At 41.8% G+C, this 15,871-nt stretch overlaps 3 protein-coding genes and 1 long non-coding RNA gene across 7 annotated transcripts; 3 read left to right on the forward strand and 1 right to left on the reverse strand.

Moving 5' to 3' along the window:
- Positions 1–47: 47 nt before the first annotated feature.
- Positions 48–14,562, forward strand: LOC125767454 (uncharacterized). The gene is made up of 5 exons (XR_007418783.1): positions 48–956; positions 5,567–5,610; positions 12,544–12,786; positions 12,976–13,239; positions 13,445–14,562. It is a non-coding gene; the product is annotated as an uncharacterized LOC125767454 (long non-coding RNA).
- On the reverse strand, positions 764–3,556 carry LOC125767449 (amphoterin-induced protein 1-like). Of its 4 annotated transcripts, none has more exons than XM_049434056.1 (3): positions 2,581–3,556; positions 2,339–2,514; positions 764–2,262 (listed from the first exon to the last, which is right to left on the reverse strand). In XM_049434056.1, the coding sequence occupies exons 1-3, from the start codon at positions 2,595–2,597 to the stop codon at positions 2,177–2,179; spliced, it is 279 nt and encodes a 92-aa protein (XP_049290013.1). In that variant the 5' UTR covers positions 2,598–3,556; the 3' UTR covers positions 764–2,176. The 4 variants fall into 4 exon arrangements, with proteins under 4 accessions (XP_049290013.1, XP_049290012.1, XP_049290010.1 ...); XM_049434055.1 differs by having other exon boundaries at positions 764–2,265; XM_049434053.1 differs by having other exon boundaries at positions 764–2,514; positions 2,581–2,713.
- On the forward strand, positions 8,480–10,621 carry LOC125767448 (uncharacterized). Its single transcript, XM_049434051.1, has 3 exons — positions 8,480–9,146; positions 9,219–9,846; positions 9,915–10,621. The coding sequence occupies exons 1-3, from the start codon at positions 8,971–8,973 to the stop codon at positions 10,086–10,088; spliced, it is 978 nt and encodes a 325-aa protein (XP_049290008.1). The 5' UTR covers positions 8,480–8,970; the 3' UTR covers positions 10,089–10,621.
- LOC125767452 (protein transport protein Sec61 subunit beta) lies at positions 11,192–12,357 on the forward strand. Its single transcript, XM_049434059.1, has 3 exons — positions 11,192–11,537; positions 11,649–11,857; positions 11,920–12,357. The coding sequence occupies exons 1-3, from the start codon at positions 11,535–11,537 to the stop codon at positions 12,005–12,007; spliced, it is 300 nt and encodes a 99-aa protein (XP_049290016.1). The 5' UTR covers positions 11,192–11,534; the 3' UTR covers positions 12,008–12,357.
- Positions 14,563–15,871: the final 1,309 nt, after the last annotated feature.

Below are 15,871 nucleotides of genomic sequence, written 5' to 3' on the forward strand. Positions count from 1 at the left end.
CCGGCACACTCCCCCCCCCCCCCCCTCTCCTCACCCTCTATCCCTCCATGACAACTGGTAGCGCATGCTTATCGCGAAAAAAGACCACAGCAATTGAACAAGCGGACGCCTTAAAAATATATTCAAGTACCGTTTTCCCGCGGCAACGTGAGCACAATTTTCCCTTTAACGTATGCTTGGCTTTTCAGAGTGAAATTGAGAGAGAGAGAGAGAAAATGAACATTTTCTGCGAGAGATGGGAGAGATCCCGACGAAAACGAAGCTAGAGTTTTCTTTCAACCGATTGGCATCATTTGAGGGAAAATTCAGTTTCTCTTAGGCAGCAACGCCATCAGGGCGTTTTGCTCTAAACTATTCAAGCCTGAAACATTCTAGTCTTGTTTTTCATTTCTAGAGCCAGTGAAAAACGAGACAAAAATTAAACACACTCCTGGAAACAAACGGAAAACCGAACCACAAAAGGGAGGGATATTCCCGGTTTTATCCTAATTTCTTTATGAAACATTAACCCTTGTTTTAGTTTCTTAGTGTATACGTTTCCGTATGGGTTAAATCCAGCTTTCTTTACGTTCGATCTGAGTGGGAAGCAACAAAGGAAGTCCAATCGAGGACAGCGAGTTATCGATCAAAAACTCCCATCGTTGCAGTCGAAAAGAGTGTATAAGTGGGACAGTGTAGTAGTACGAGGACGCGACTTGTGCTTCATCGGTTTTTTTTTGTAACGCCTGGTGTTGGTAGAAGGAAATGGTATCAGCGAAGATGGTCGAACCGTTGATAGTGCTTCTGGTTTATTTAAATTGTGATTTAATATTTTACGTTAAAAATATCAATAAACATTAAGGTGTATCAACTCGTTGAAGCTGCTGTCCTCCTTTCCTTTGTCGTACTACTTTGATAACCTACCAACGGTGCAAAAACGGTTCTTTGACTTATCCTGATAATTCACGAAACATAAGGTAAATATAGCTCTCGTTTCCTTTCTAAACGATTCTAGCCTTTCAGCACTCTAAGTGTCTTTCAGCACGTATCGATCAAACACCACACCAGCTGCTTCATTATAGCTTGTGCCTCCATTATAGATTTTTTTCTTAACATCACCTTCATTATCATTTCAACCCCTAAAAACTCATACCAAAAGTCATTAACCTTCGTGCTAGTTCCACTAGCCGACAGCAGACAAGCACCATAGTGTTTCCGTTTTCTCGTTTATCAATCGGAATGCAGTCGTCGTCTCGTTAAGCTGAGGTTCGTTAGTTGCAGTTGTGCAGAAGTCACGCTGCAATGTGTTACCTTTTTTGTTCCACTTCCACACCCTGTCGTTTCCCATCATGTTGTGCTTCAGAATTTGCTTTAGCGGATTTCATGCCAAGAGTCCACAGGAAAACATCTTGTCATACCGTTGCTAGAACAGGGAAGAAGCCGTCGTAATTGTTGTTCGATTATTTTTATATCTGAACAGTGAGCCTAGGACCGAACGGCGAATGTCTTGACGACTTTTTTCGGCCTAGCAGTTATGTAAAACAAAACTGCGATTATAAAACAACGAACTTGTTTGAGTAGAAAACCCTACTGCATCGATAGTTTCGTTTTTTCTTCTACGAAACTTTTGAGACTATTTATTACACAACTACAACTATTTATCAAGAATCCACGCTCGATTCTCTTGGTAAATATGTCACGGAATAGTTGCTCCCGCTGCCACTTTTCTACTGAACGGATTTTAGCCACGTTTGGTTCCAGTTATTCGTACCGGCTGGATCGAATCCCTTCACCAGTGGAAATCGGCTCCGTTTCCAACCATCAATCGACGCGAGGTGACGGTTATAATCTACATGGAACGTTTCTAGCTGTGGCATAGTCCAAAGCGTCGAATCAAGCGTTCTCAATCGATTGTTCGATAAATCCAGTTTGTGGAGGAAGATAAAGTGTATCTGCACTGTTGATCGGATGCACTCTATTCGATTGTTGCTTAGCAATAGCTGCTTCAAGCTACCAGCCATATTCACTAAACGATCCAAGTTGAACTCTTCCAGCAGGTTGTAACTGTAATCAAGCTTTCTTAACGCAGTGAATCGTTCCATACCGATGGAAAGATCCCGCAGTCTATTACGTGGCACTGACAGTTCAGCCAAACGGCAATCATTTTCCCGAGCGGTGAATGCCAGCTCCAATCGTTCTAATCCAGCATTGTCCAATAATAGGCGGATGAGTCGATTTCGTTCGATTGTAAACGTAGTGTGAAGGTTGAGATTTTCCGAATTGCTACTGTACAGGAACAGGACGGTGTTGGATTGATTGAAACTCAAGATGCGTTCAATTTCAGCAGCAGTTCCATTACCTGACTCTTGAATCTTGTTCGAGGTGGCTGGCGGTGGCCTGTATCCTTCTTTCCAACATTTCCACGTTTGATCCGTTTCTTGTATGCGGCTATAGTCATAATGGAACTTTTCCACTGGACGACTTTTCGTTTCACTTAAGGAGATATAAAAACAGACACCGAGCAGCAAACCATAGCTTAAGTAAAAAAAGGAAAATGTTTTAGCACTTGAAGGTTTGGATAAAGTATAGCTTGATTCTCACAACCAAAGCGAACCCATGGCGAAGTCGTTACCGATGCTATTTGCTCAAGCGATTAGCACTCACTGGTTCTTACATGGAGCAGTGAGATCACCGAGACACTTATCAGCAGGTTGAAGTTATGTTGGAACATTAATCAACAGCATTAGATTAGAGCAACAGCTTAATTGGTTCATTTGAATCTAATATTTCTCTGCTGATGTCATTTTTATGGCAGCTTTAGAATCTTATCATCTGCGCAATATATAATCATATACAGAATATCCCAAAAATTAATCTAATGTTTATTCTTTGCAATAATCTTCCAGCCGAAAGAGTCATAAACCCAAGCAAAAATCAAATATCAAATTTATGTCAAGTGTTTATGGGGCAAACAATCTAATGATAACGAACCTCTCCTTATCACATGTTTGTATACAGCTAAGCTCTCACGAGTATGATAAGTGAACGATGCTATTTTTAATATTATAATAGACTTTTAGAATGGTTTTGAATGAACGAATTGTGTTGTTCATAAAGTTTGTACTTTCTACGGCTCTACAACTCCATTTTTTCAGAGACCATGGAGATCGAAGATCAGAAGGTAAAGAAGCCAAACATCTTTCCCCTGTTAGTGACGTCGCAATATTGGACCACTTGTTATCACATCTTATGAGCTGATGTTAATCTTTTTGGCGAGTGGTTTTAACAGTGTTGTGCATGTGATTTTTGGACAGGCATTTAGGCCACATTCATCCTTCGCGTCATTCATTTATCACCCGGTGACAATTGATGTGACAAGACGGGGATCGTTTATCTGGAACGACTCGAATGGAAAGTTTTTGTTATGCGTGTTATTTTGAACAATCATGTGGATCATTCCGCATTTTACTAGAATTTCTCTTGGGCTATTTTTTCATATTTCTTATCGTGTTACTAAGCGTAACCGTAATGAACCGTATGTCATTTATTGTTGGTTAATTGAGTCGCAAATTTATTCTCTTGTGCGACAGTGCACTAAAGCTAGTGCTACAGCTTCATTTATGCACACATTTTGAATGCGATCGTTGCTCAGTAATAAATTCTCGCTTGTATAAATCAACAAGTATAAGCAACACTTGACACAGCGTCTTCCTTTCCTTCCATTGAGCATTTCCGGTAATCTTTAGTCCAGCATCATGATGAAATACCACGGCTCTAATAAAGCAACGCATTTGTTGACCTTCGAATGGAACGAACAACACGTGCTGTGGAAGAAAGGCTTGTATGTCTGTGTCTCGCAGCAGATCACTTGATTTTCTTTTCATTTCGTTGGATGCAAAGTCCAAAGCTTATAACAGTGTTGTGCAGGAATTTCATAATTTACGTTCACGTCACTAATAAAACTGCATCGCGTGATCATATTCATGGATGGGTGTTTGTGTGCTGTACGTCAGTAGTCTGATGGCGAGTAAACAATATACACGGAACGTGTCAATTGCAACGAATTCCATCAATCCATTCTACAATCTTATCAATTGGATTGTGGACTAGTTTCAAAGAAAAAGGAAGCCTTTCTTTAATGGCCCTTCTCACCGCGAAAGGTAGTGGAAATTTCCACTTACAATGACCGGTTTACGACTAGGACACGTTCTCCAAAGCACGATGCTACTACTGGAGCAGCCCACCTATTGACCCGTGGCATGGATTCAGGATTGATTGCCACGGCCACGTGACCCACGTGATACATACAAGGTGCGTGTTTATGCACTTCTTGTCAAAACACGCAAAGGGACCCCGGCAATGGAAGAATAGGGGAGATCAAGTATGGTAATCTGATAGAATTTTCCCACTGATTGAAAGACATAATGTGTATGTGTACTGCTTGCATGTTTGTATGGAAAACAAGAGAAGCGATCGTACTGTGCCCTACTTATTGCAATTTCTGGTGCGCAATTAAATGCAAAATAAGATCTACAAACCAGCATCAAACAAAAGCGTCTCGGTAAACTACACTGTAACGGGTTGTTGGCACGCGGCTACAGCCAACGACTATTGTGTGCGCAAAACAGCAAACAGGGCATGAAAAACAACTGTTTCTTGTTTTGCTTGGCAATTGTCGTACTGAGCATGCCAGAAAGGTGCCATAAGACGACATTTTACATGAACAAAATATTGTATGCGCACGGCACGAATGGTGGATTTTGTTAGCGTTTTTATTGCATATTTGTTATGTGCGCGAATCTTACCCAGCAGAGTTAACTGAAGCTTAATACGTAATTCATTTTGCATACGTTGCCAATTTAATTATGCTAAAGTGGTAATTAAATTCAATTGAATCAACTAAAAGATACTTGTATTGTAAAGATATTTTACAAACATTTTTAGCAATATTCATATTTGAAATATTTGTTCCGGTTTGTCGGGGAGAGAGAGATATATATATATATATATATATATATATATATATATATATATATATATATATATATATATATATATATATATATATATATATATATATACATATACTGCATATATATATGCTTACCCTTTACGACGCTGTGTGGAAACATACATTTGTGAATTCCTGGATACGATCGTTTATCAAATGATTAATTAACATTAAGTGACAAACATTTATTGTTTTCATTATGTGAGCTTATTGCACGTTATCTAGATACCCTTTTAATGTGGTAAAAGTTGCCGGTTTCTCACGAAAGGACTTGGTATCAAATCCCGTCCAGACCGTTACCCCGTAGCAAGGACTGACTATCCGGCTATGCTAAAAATAAGTCTAATAAGCCAGAATTGGCAGGCGTGATCTTAGAGATCTTTAAGCCATGTAGAAGAAGAAGAAGATGTTGAATGCAAAAGTACCCATTGTTTCTCAACTTTCATCTTTACACCTTACCTCATCTACATCACAGTTGTTTGTTTACCTTGGCCGTTTCTTATACCCCACATTCCAAACATTGTCTCTACCTCACACTAATTTGCTTTTGTTTTGTTTCTTTTTTCCTCTTTGCAGCTTGCATTGGTTGGTATGCGTGAGATCGTAAATAACCGACTTAGGTAAGTGGCTTAACATATACAACTATTGCACTGGATCGTATAAAGCGAGACGGAACACTCAGCGCGAAACGTGATAAGGAGCGAAAAAGACGCAGTATACAATACAAAAAGTTTGTGTGTGTATGTGTAAATGTATTACGGATACTCGCGCACATTGAACTCGCAGCTTTATAAATGCCTTCGCTTCCGCGAACGAAAACAAAGCAATCGCATTCGAGCGATTGAATCGATCGGGTGTTTATCGTAACAGCCTTCTCGGAACTGATCGTCTCCGCCATTACTACCAAGTGTTTGCGCTAAATACTAGAGGCGCAAGTGACAAAGCAGTTCGCATCTACGCAAGTGAAAAACGTGTGAAAAGCCTTCTTTAGCGAGTGGCTGGTTTAATTGTGTGATTCCCCTTCTGGTAGCTCAAATCCATTTGAGCCTACCAGCCGAAACCAGGCAGCGTCAATGTACGCCTCACGGTGGACTACAGAGCGCTAAAAACGCAACCAAACCATAGTGTGTGTGCGTGTGTGTTTTCTGTATTTTAAATCGTGTGCGGGTGTGTGTTGTATACACCGCCAACGTCCTGTTCTTTATGTTTAACCCCGCTTTTAACCGTGTTATTTTATCGAAAAAGAGAAAACCTAAATTATAACTTTTGCGAACAAAACAAACAACCGGATAATCCTTATTTCTGGTGACAAAACTGGACGAGAATTCTCGACGGAAGAAAGGACACTATTTGTGAAAAAAATCCGTGCGCAGAAAACGAAAGGACCAAAAAAAAAGACGAGCCTAACCAGACGAAATTTTACGTCGCTGTTCGCTATTTATCGCCTGTTTAAACCTTGAACGAGTTACGCACCAACAGTTATCACTTTCGTGCTAAAGGTGGCCGAAAGGAAACTTTTTCTTACTGGGGCTTAGGCCGTTGTATGGGTAAGTCAAATCCAAAAATAAGAAATTAAAATGTTGTTTTTTCATGTTTAAAAGAATGGTGAATGCTTTGAAGGATAAGCTCATTAAAATAATGTAATAAAAAGCTCATTGTATAGGCTCTGCCGGATGTAGTTAGTTAGAGTGTTAACCATAATTGGATTAAGCTACCAGCTGGTAATTGAATTAATCGTAACACGTCGGAATTGGATTGTCGACATCCAGGAACTCCACGAATATCTGCCATTGCCTCGATATGCGAGCTACTTTGATTGACTGTGAAGGTCATTGAATTCAGTGTGTACAGTGCCTGTCCTCTCGAACCTTGATGATCATATGGTTTGAGTTCTACAGAATCAGTGACCTTATTTTGGAGTATAATGATTTCAGAGTATAATGTCATTTATGCAGATTGTCTCAGAACGTCTAGTTGCTATGGGGGTTGTTTTTATTTTCTTCACAACACCCTGCGAACTATTATCGCTTATGGCACATGACGCATCTGGGCCTATCCGGATGTTTTATGAAAGCGAAGTAAAAAAAACACTAACATCATGCAGATATCGTGGAACGTGGCGTGATTCACACTACTAAACATGCCACAACGACGACTGCAAGACGCGCTTATACCAACTTGATGGACTTTGATCCCGTGTGCTGGATAACACAATTCAAACAATGTGGTGAACAAATCCAGGGATGCCAAAACTGGAGTTTCTTGGCCGCTCTTTGAACCGATAAACTGCAAAACCCGTTGTTTTTATATACGCTACTCTATGTACAAGCATGCACAAATTCCAAGGTAATTAGACATTCACTCTAACAAAAACGACAACCAAGATGGGGAGGTTCAAAATTTCCAATTCCCATACCTTTTCACCCGCAGCAGCGGTGGGTGCGCATTTTATGACACGTGACGGAATGACATTCAAACCACCATTAACTCATCTACTTCACGCATGAATGTAGTGACGTTTGTTGTTTGTCTTGCTGCCCTTATCAACGAAGCTTTTTTCTCCTTTTAGTATCGCGTTTGTCATTGCACACGCTGGTGGAACACTACATCTACGAAGCATGCGCTCCGCGTGTCAACGCACAGTTTCCCCGTGAAAAGACGCGCAATGTGGCGTGTTTGGCAACAGCTGGCGTTGTTTTGGTTCATGTTTCTTTTTTTAATACGATTTTACTACGTGTCCTCGTTGTACCACGTCCTCTCATTCTCTCCAAAGTGGAGCTACATTGCAAGAGAGTACGAGCAAACCAAAGAGTGTCTACTCTTTGACTGCTACAATAAAATTATCAAAAGAGATATCTACAGTGTGCATCAAAACAGCTGGAAACAGTTAATTATTAAAGGACGTAATATAAATCGTTCAATGATTTCAAGAATGTTTTCGGGAATATGAAAATATTTAGGTAAATATTTTCTGAAAACTTGTTATGAGTTATGAGCCACATATTGTAGAACTTATTGAATGATGTAGGTAAAAACAATTGAATTTTGTGTCATGAAGCTAAAATAACTGCACGTTGTTGATTCCAAAGGAATCGTCTCTAACAATAATTGCACGTGGTACATTTTTGTTGCTCCTAACGGTATTTGTACATTCGAGCAGTAGCAAACAAAGCTTTCGAGCAGTAGCGCTTAAGCTTCAGAGCAGCGAGCTTTTGTGAGATAGGAAAGATTTTGTATTACATTACTATTATAACTTAATTTTAGACTCAATTGTTGATCACTTTTTTGTTTATTTTTCATTCTTTTCCCGGCCAACATCAGAGCGTGAAAAACCATCGTTTATAAAAGGGGACGAACCGGGCCTGGCTGGCAAGCAGGGCCGGAACGATCTTTGCTGTGCGAGCACCGTTAAAATTGCGAGCGTTGAACGTCAAGATGGCGCCTTCGTACCGACCGTTGGCCGCTGGGGCAACGAGTGGCCAAGCTGACTCGGAACCGAATGGAACGAACTACTGCCCGTGGTTCTGGAGGACCATGGGACTGCCGCCGGCCGATCTGCCCGACGATTGACCGAGCCGGACAGTCACAGACACGATGTGACTACCAATGATGAAGCAGCACCACCATCGCGGCCGCGGCCGGTGGTCCGCACCGTACCTAGCACGAATGGCCCATCCGACGCCGTCGATGCTGAAGGTGGTACGAGCGAGACCGAACTGGCCGCCGCCGTCGGAATCGCGTCCAGGGATAGCACGGCCGCTGTCAGTCGCGCACCGAGTGCGACTGGCCGTGGCCACTGGATTGCGGACGATGGTGATAGCTACAATTTGGGCGCGTTCGATCAAACGAACGGTCCGTGGCCGATCCGGCAACCGTTGCCTCTACCCAAGTGGTCCTGCCGGCCAGTCACACCGTTCGTGGTGGACAAACTTTGGCAGTACGAGGACCTGGTCGGTCTGATCGAAACCAAGCTGCAGCGAATGCTCGAGGAGACGCACTACAATACGGCAAACAACTTTGTGGATTTTTACAGGGCCTACCGGGCCGCTCACCGTCATGGCCGCGGTGAGCTGAAGACACACTTCCAGCACTATACCATCCCGATCAACCGTCGTCACCATATGTGTGTTAGTTTGGCGATGGAAATAGTCTCAAGGTAGGTTTTTAGAAGAATGCTTTGGTCTGTCTAAAGTGTCGAATGACGAAACTGCGTTTGTTTCCGTTGCAGAATCGCAGAACATCATCCGGACATTGCACGTCTGTTCTATCTGGTATCGTGCGAAGAAGCGTTGGACGAGTCGGATTCGTACATTCAACATTGTGAGGAAAATGGTATCGAGTACGCCGGGTCCACTCTGGAAAAGGAGCACGCTATGGTAGCGATGAAGATCGTGGTCGGAGGACGTGAAGGTGTGCTGATCCTTGACCCAGGCTACCACGTGGCGCGTGCCGTCACTGTCATGAAGGACCAGAAATACCCACACACAGGGTGGTTCACGCAGTCTGACGAACCGCACTGCAAGCGCGAGTACAGCTACGCTTTGCACGATGAGAGCAGTGACTACATCACCTGGACCGAACGAATGACCCGTGGTGGAAAACAACAGTACGAAGAATCGTTGGTGTACATCGCACGCTCCTACCGTACGGCGATCGATGTTACCGTGCGTCGTAACTTGGTGTACAACTTCCGGTCACTGTTGTCCCGTGACGCAAAGGGACGTGTATGTGCCGGGTTGTACTTCCCAGTCGTACCGAATCCACACGATGCTCAGGTAACATTGTTCTACGACAACGCTAACACTTCACAGGTGAAACAGAAGTTTATGTTCGCCTTGTTCAAAGATCCGGAAAAGGTAGGCGACACAAAAAAGCATTTTTGTTTGAATCTAAAACTAATTAAAGTTTTGTATCCTGCTTGTAGATTCCTGACCCGGTATTGGCCCATCTTGAAAATTTGGCCCCACAATTGCGCATGAAACTCGGTGAGCTGATCGACCTGATGGTAGATCTAGCCGAATCAGTACATGACGTCGAGTTTGTGCAGCAAGTGCTCGAGATTAATAACAACATCAACGAGCTGTCGGCGGATAATTAAAATACTACGCATTTTTTTCTACTTCTTTGCTGAAATTCCCTCCCTAAATATACGTAGCTGGGGAAGATGTTTGACGCACCACTCTAATATGACTTTGCACAAGAATACACATCCATTCTCACCGGAAGCAATAATAGACAAGTTTTCTTCACGTATTATAATCGTATTTGAAAACTTTGTGTGTCGTTAAAGCGTGTTTTAACTTCTGCAGAATTTACTCGCTTTAATAACGTATAATTTGCACCAATTGTATTCCCAACAATAACGCAATCATTTGTGGCGTTTATGTTTATACAGCTAGATCAAAATTTCGTAGAGTCATTCCCAACGTTAATGAAGATTTGTCGTTTTATGTTAAGCCTCTTGTTCACAAGTAAACAGTTCACTTTTCTACCAATGCACCTAACGAAAGGCATTGAATCGTGTGTGGTCATTCTACTAATATCGGACTATTTAATCAGTTTTACTCAAAGTGTGTATCTATTCTACCGCAACTACTTAAAAACTTGACAAATAAAGAAAAGAAAAATGAATAGTGTTTTAATTGCATTGTGTTGATTGCGAAAGACAAGCGTATCGATTGTTGCTGAAGTAACACAGTAGAAGAATCGTTTAGTTTTTCAATTGCTTTCAAAAATGACACGCGGAGAAGGAACCACTTATATGACGCACTAAGCTGGCAAACGGTAGTTAATTTTACCGCTCTAGTGGGATGCGCTCTTCTTATGTCGAATCGCAAAATAGATCATTTTATTGAGGGTTTAGCCGCAAGTGTCCTGATACGATCGTTTAACATAACGGCAAAAGTATCAAGAAGACATTCGCATGGCAAATCATGTTGAAAGCCCTTTTTAAATATATGGAAATTATTCGTGGACGAGGGAGTTCACCTAAATATTATGGGAATAATACAGGGGGCTGCTGTAATGCTTCCAGCGCTACGTTTTGTTACGATTGGGAGGTAGGGGGTCACAACATCACAATTTTTGAGATACGTGATAGTTGAACTATTCTTAAATAAATGTCAATAATTTCGTTTTTTTTAGAGTATTTTGGTTATTATCGAACAATATAATGTATTTAGGAATATATTCTTGAATCAAAACAAAAAAATGCCGTGTGAATTCAAATTCGAACTTCGAAATTATACATTTCGAAACTTTTCGTGTCAGCTTCGGACTCGGGAACTCGCTCTCCGATGTTTGACAACCACCTTAACTATGACAGCCACGTCATCATACGTGTGTATGTTTTTGCATTGTTGTTGGTAGTTTTGTCCGGTTGGCACTTTCACATTTTCACACAAAAATTTACCTTTCCAGCACGCGCAAGTTATTTATGTGCTTTCGTATTCTTCGCTATTCCGAACGAAGAACATCGTGTTCCGTGCATTCCATTTGAGCTTTCATATATAGTTTTCCCACAAGCAGACCGTGTTAAAAGAAAATGGTGAGTTTCTACTTTTCTCCGGCGTCCCTTGCAAATTGGGATGTGCTCCAGAAAACCTATTACTGTAATCAAGTGTTCTAATTGCGATCTATCACTTCTAACATTTAATAGCCTGCTCCAGCTAGTTCCACTTCCGTCGGTAGCGGTAGCCGATCCCCATCAAAACCCACGTCGGCACCTAGATCTGCTGCCGGAGGTTCCAGTACTCTGAAACAGCGCAAAACCACCACCACCACAACCGCTGCGCGAAATCGTAATACGGGCACCGGATCGGGTGGTATGTGGCGTTTCTACACCGATGATTCGCCCGGCATTAAGGTGTAAGTATGGTGAATGAAAATGTTCACGCTTAACTTAACCAGGCCACGTTCCCAACTTTTAGTGGTCCAGTCCCAGTGCTCGTGATGTCGTTGCTGTTCATTGCATCCGTATTTATGCTACACATCTGGGGCAAGTACACCCGTGCGTAAAAGTCAGCATCGTACCCAAGTTGATGTGGAAGATTCAGTTCTCATCATCATAACCGTTCCCCGGAACACATCTTCTGCTGTCCGTTTTCTGAAAGTTCATACGTTCAGTTTCGTCATCGATTTGTTACAGCGACTTCCAGATGGCCGTCTTAACATACTTGTTTTGTCTTCGCAACCACGGTGGTGGTAACGATCGGAGTATAAGACACGGATCTTATGGGCTACCGAATCGTTCGGTTTGAGAGACCCACTAGCCGCTAATTTAAAATACTGCAATTATGTAGATCAACGTAAGGCAATCTTTATTATTCGTACTGAGAGACACAATATAACTATATACATAAAGTAAACATCTAGTTAGCTTCATGGAGTTTCTACAATAACGATGACGAGCGAGCAGTGTTCTTTTGATGTCGAAGAATTGTTTATTTTACCTATTTGTCGGATGCTCTCCTGTTATTTCGAATGATAAAACTGGTCACTTTGAGGATACTCATCCGTCGGATTAAGAGGTGAGTGTTTTGACCGATTTCTAGTCGAGCAACGGCTTTGGGATGATTGGCGGAAATGCGTGGGTGATATCCTCCACCTAGTTCCTCCTCCAGCCACACCGATTTCCACACCCTGAGGGCACACCAGCCGGATTAGCGTTTATGGGTGTACCAAATTTGCCGGCCGAACACCTTCATGTGACCCGTCGCCCGTGAATCGGCGCGTCTCGCCGAGCGGAGCGTGGAAAACATCGTCAACACCGTACCAAGAGAACAACTACGGCGTAGGTAACAGTCATTTACAATATTGCCTATTTATGGGATGTTCTCTTGTTATTTCGCATGATGAACTGACCGTTTTATACATCAAAATCTCCAGAAAGTGTCCAGTTTTGTCATTTGAAATAACAATAGATCAGCGTACAAAGAAGTCGCTGAAACAGCAGAATTGTAACTTGGAAATACTTTTCGTTGCAGGACCACTTGACTAGCGGATCCATTCGCCGCCGCTGCCCTTGTCTATCAACAGATACGCCCCGCAAGATCGCTCCGTGCTAGATAATTACTTGACGTAGGGGATGTCCTACTCGTTTTGACGGCTCTGATCCGTTCGTCATGTACCGTGAATTCAACGCCGTTTGTTACCGGATTTGTCGTGCTCGTTTCGTACGGCCTATTACTTGTTCGATTTTGGCGCTAGCGGCCGGTGAAAACAGGAGCAAGAAAACAGCCATGGAGAAGGTAAAATTCACCTTTTTCTTAAGATTTTTAAGATTCTTTATTAAAAATTAATTACTTCCCATTACCCACCCTTAATACATTTTCCAGCGACGGTGTCTAATAAATGGGGATTTTTAACGTACATTTCGTTACTTTGTCGCACGTTACAATAAGATCCCTAAATGAACATCCATTAATATTACAAACCATTCTCTCTACTTCTCAGGTCCCCTGCACCGTGATGATCGGTCTCCAAACTCCATACACCGGAAGCAGCGCTCCATGGCTGATGGTCCAGACTACTCCTCGAAGAACTATACGGCTCACATCTCGACTAACAGTCGAACGCCGGAACGTAGTTTCCGGCCTCGGATGACCCGTAGCTGCCCTCACCGGCTGTGACACCGGAAGGGTCAAAGCTGCTGTTGCGGCTGGTGCTGTTGCCGCTGCTGTTGTTGTTTCTGCTGCCGCTTTCGATCAGTTTCATTTGGCATCAGCGTAGGGATCTCCATGTGGTTCGGATTGTATGTGAAATCCAGACTTTTCCGCAGAGCTCGCACGACATCGACGTAGGACTGCCCTGCCGCCGGCTGAACTTCTACAAGATCACGGCTACGCTTCCGCCCGCAGTTGCGTCGTCTGCGAACAGTAGTTTCCGGCCTCGAATGACCCGTAGTTGCGCTCACCGGCTGTGACACAGGAAGGGTCACATGCTGCTGCTGCGGCTGGTGCTGTTGCCGTTGCTGTTGTTGGGGCTTCCGTTGGCTCTGACCGATTTGAGCTGCAACCGAGACGCGTCGATTGAGAGGTCACACGATGGTGTTTGGTCGGAAAAGTTGGTACCTCCTAAAGCGCTTTTCCGGCTGGTGTGCCCTCAGGGTGTGGAAATCGGTGCGGCTGGAGGAGGAACTAGGTGGAGGACGTTGATCCGCACATGACTAGAAATCGATCAAAACACGGAATAACCGATTTGCACGGCAGTTTTCCCCCTATGGATGGCGGGAGAGGGGGGTGATGAGTGGTTGGTGTGGTGTTTTCCACGCTCCTCTTGACGAGACGGTAACAATTACCTTTTATGACACCTCATGCGTGTCACGCGAACATTGTTGTTGTCTATCTCTTCAGGATCTCAAGTAAATCGCAAATAACGAACATTTTGAAATGTTTCATGAAATATAGACCTTCCTTTATTGGTAATAACTTTAGTACTAATGATCGGATAAGTATGTAAAACACATGCAAAGACGCAGAATTGAATTCTACACATACCATGCGAACATTATTGTTGTCTATCTTTTAGGATTTCAAGTAAATTACAAATAAAGAAAAAATTGAAATATTTCATTTCCGTTTATTGTTAATAACTTAAGTACTAATGATCATACAAGTATGCAAAATACACGCAAAGACGCAGAATTGAATTCTACACAAATCATGCGAACATTGTTGTTGTCTATCTTTTCAGGATTTCAAGTAAATTACAAAGAAAGAAAATATTGAAATATTTCATTTCCGTTTTTTGGTCATAACTTTAGTACTAATGATCGGTCAAGTATGTAAAAAATATTCAAAGATGCAGTATTAAATTCTTCACAAGTCATACGAACATTGTGTTTGTCTATCTCTTCAGGATCTCAAGTAAATCGCAAATAACGAACATTTTGAAATATTTCATTTCCATTTTTTGGTCATAACTTTAATACTAATGATCGGACAAGTATGTAAAAAATATGCGAAGATGCAGTAATAAATTCTTCACAAGTCATACGAACATTGTGTTTGTCTATCTCTGCAGGATTTCAAGTAAATCGCAAATAACGAACATTTTGAAATATTTCAAAAAGTAAAAAATGTCAGAGAAAAAATGAAACTTTTCATGAAATATTTCAAAAATGAAAAATTTCACAAAAAATGAAATGTTTCATGAAATATTTCATGAAATATTTCATGAAATATTTCATGAAATATTTCATGAAATATTTCATGAAATATTTCATGAAATATTTCATCCATTTTCGTTATCACATCGTTAATGAGGGGTCTAGGGGCCTCAAACAGGTGAAGAAATGGGTCTAGGGGCCTCAAACAGGTGCAGGAGGGGGTGCGGCGGTGAAAAACCAAAAAAAAAAAAAAGCAAAAAAAAAGTGAGCACACGAACCGGGAAAAATGTTAAAAACCAAAGTGAAAAAATACGCTCCAAAATTTGAAAATCTGGTACCGTCAATTAAAAAAAAGCAAAGAAAAAAAGGTAGCTCGCGAACACAAAAAGTTGGTCAAAATCAAAGTGAAAAAATACACTTTGGTTTTTGTGATGCTACCTCCTCGCCTGGTATGCTCTCCTGTTACTTCAACCATTTCGAATGGCAGTTTTCAAAATCCAAAAAGTACCAGCTGCGAACCGGTTTTAATTTTGAAATGCTACCTCCTCGCCTGGTATGCTCTCCTGTTACTTTAACACATTTCGCATGGTAGTTTTCGATTCAAAAATTCGATTTTGGATTTCGAAAACTACCAGGCGAAATGGTTGAAGTAACAGGAGAGCATACCAGGCGAGGAGGTAGCATCACAAAAACCAAAGTGTATTTTTTCACTTTGATTTTGACCAACTTTTTGTGTTCGCGAGCTACCTTTTTTTCTTTGCTTTTTTTTAATT

This window comes from Anopheles funestus, chromosome 3RL (assembly GCF_943734845.2).
Source record: "Anopheles funestus chromosome 3RL, idAnoFuneDA-416_04, whole genome shotgun sequence".
NCBI lineage: Eukaryota > Metazoa > Arthropoda > Insecta > Diptera > Culicidae > Anopheles > Anopheles funestus.

Bases quoted from the DNA above. Each gene is read 5' to 3' on its own strand.
- LOC125767452 (XM_049434059.1), top strand. The intron at 11,858-11,919 runs GTAAGTATGGTG...CCCAACTTTTAG, and splicing joins GATTCGCCCGGCATTAAGGT to TGGTCCAGTCCCAGTGCTCG.
- LOC125767448 (XM_049434051.1), top strand. From the start codon at position 8,971: ATGCTCGAGGAGACGCACTACAATACGGCAAACAACTTTGTGGATTTT. The intron at 9,147-9,218 runs GTAGGTTTTTAG...TTTCCGTTGCAG, and splicing joins GCGATGGAAATAGTCTCAAG to AATCGCAGAACATCATCCGG. The intron at 9,847-9,914 runs GTAGGCGACACA...TCCTGCTTGTAG, and splicing joins TGTTCAAAGATCCGGAAAAG to ATTCCTGACCCGGTATTGGC.